The sequence below is a fragment of the Dendropsophus ebraccatus genome, chromosome 4 (assembly GCF_027789765.1).
Source record: "Dendropsophus ebraccatus isolate aDenEbr1 chromosome 4, aDenEbr1.pat, whole genome shotgun sequence".
NCBI classification, from domain to species: Eukaryota; Metazoa; Chordata; class Amphibia; order Anura; family Hylidae; genus Dendropsophus; species Dendropsophus ebraccatus.
This window is the reverse complement of record NC_091457.1, coordinates 151,158,303-151,159,874: the sequence shown is the minus strand read 5'-3', so window position 1 is coordinate 151,159,874 and position 1,572 is coordinate 151,158,303. Positions and strand designations below refer to the sequence as shown.

The 1,572-nt window shown below is 34.4% G+C and overlaps 1 protein-coding gene across 1 annotated transcript; it reads right to left on the bottom strand.

The window, feature by feature from the left end:
• Window positions 1-327: 327 nt before the first annotated feature.
• LOC138789353 (beta-1,3-galactosyltransferase 2-like) lies at window positions 328-1,371 on the bottom strand. Its single transcript, XM_069967961.1, has one exon. The coding sequence runs from the start codon at window positions 1,369-1,371 to the stop codon at window positions 328-330; it is 1,044 nt and encodes a 347-aa protein (XP_069824062.1).
• Between the last annotated feature and the right edge of the window lie 201 nt (window positions 1,372-1,572).

Below are 1,572 nucleotides of genomic sequence, written 5' to 3'. Positions count from 1 at the left end.
GATCTTCAATATGTATGGTAAGGTTGCCCTCACAATGCCTAGGGCTCAAAGAGTGTGCAGATGACCTTCTATGTTTTGCTATGCTTTTTGTGTACTAGAGTGTGCTTATTTTTCTATTATCTATTATTTAATTTTGGGAACTCAAGTCAGTCACTTTTTCATAGAATTATCATTAAACAGTCATCCTATAAGAAATTTTACATCGTCATTTGATGGACCAGTGTATTGTAAGCTCATTCTTATATCCGACAGTCACATATTTTTGTGTTTTTTCTTTTTTTTTTTAAATATATAACTATCTTTATATTTATTTTACATACTGTTGTACTAGTTCAAACTAGATTTGGAACATTGTTCTTTCTGATCCTGTAAAATGAACCAATAGTTAATAAGGTCGGCTGGATTCATATAATGGGAAGTAATAATTCTGTTATAGACACATGGGTCAAATTCAACACGATTATTGGAGAACAATTCATTATCTGGAGGGCGTTGAACCTTAACACCTTCCCTATCGAGGCAGATTCCTACAAACACGTCTTCTAGATAAACATATTTTACGTAAAACGATGACCTTAAAATTTTTGGTGCCACATCCCCGGAAAATACATACCCTGTTCCTGAGCAAAAGGTAGGATAATATTTACCTGGATAGATAGAATGGGGCATGTACCATTTACTGTCCATGTTTCTGTGGGGTCGGCCATATTTCATTACAAACCCTGTAAAATAGTTTTGTTTTTGAGGTTGGTCTGGACCCAATAAATCTAATAAACGATCGGTGTTGACGAACATATCACTATCGGTCTTCATGACATATTTGGCTGTAGGGCAATGGTTTGACACCCATTCTATTCCCATCATTGTTTTAATGGTCAAGTTTCTATATGTATCCTGAAAGTCCTTTTGAATAATATCATGATACGTGTTACTTTCCTTCAAGATGACATTAGAGTTCTCATTGCTGTTCTTACCCAACAGAAATAAACACATGATAGATGCTCTTTTGCTAAAAGTCGGATTCCCATACGTCCTTCTTATCGCCATGCGGTTGTCAACTTCAATGGCAACTGTTTCTACTAAAAAGATCAAAAACGGGCTTTCAACCTTGCATTTATTTGGCTCATTGATAATGTATGGATAAGAGCTAATATTTATATATTCCAAAAAGGAGGAGGATGGTGGAAATAATGGAAATGGCATTTCATGGGTCACATGATTCCTTGTAGGAGAAGTTTTATTTCCCCAAATATTTTCATAACTTAAATGTCCATTCTGGTGGAATCGATAGGCAACAAATAGGCCGCAAAGACTAATTATGTAAAGCAAAACCAAAAAGAAAACCTTAAAAAAAGTTCTTCGTAAGATCATTATAAATTATGGATTTTGGTCATGCAGAAAGGGAAGGTGATAATGCAGATATTATTCTGTATGCAGATGGGATTTTTTTTTTCCTCTCTCCCTTTTCACCTAGAAAAAGTATAATACAAATATGTCAGAGCAAATAGCGGTAATTTTAATCATCGAAGCAAATCATCCGAATATTCAGAGACAACTTTAAAAAGAAATTAT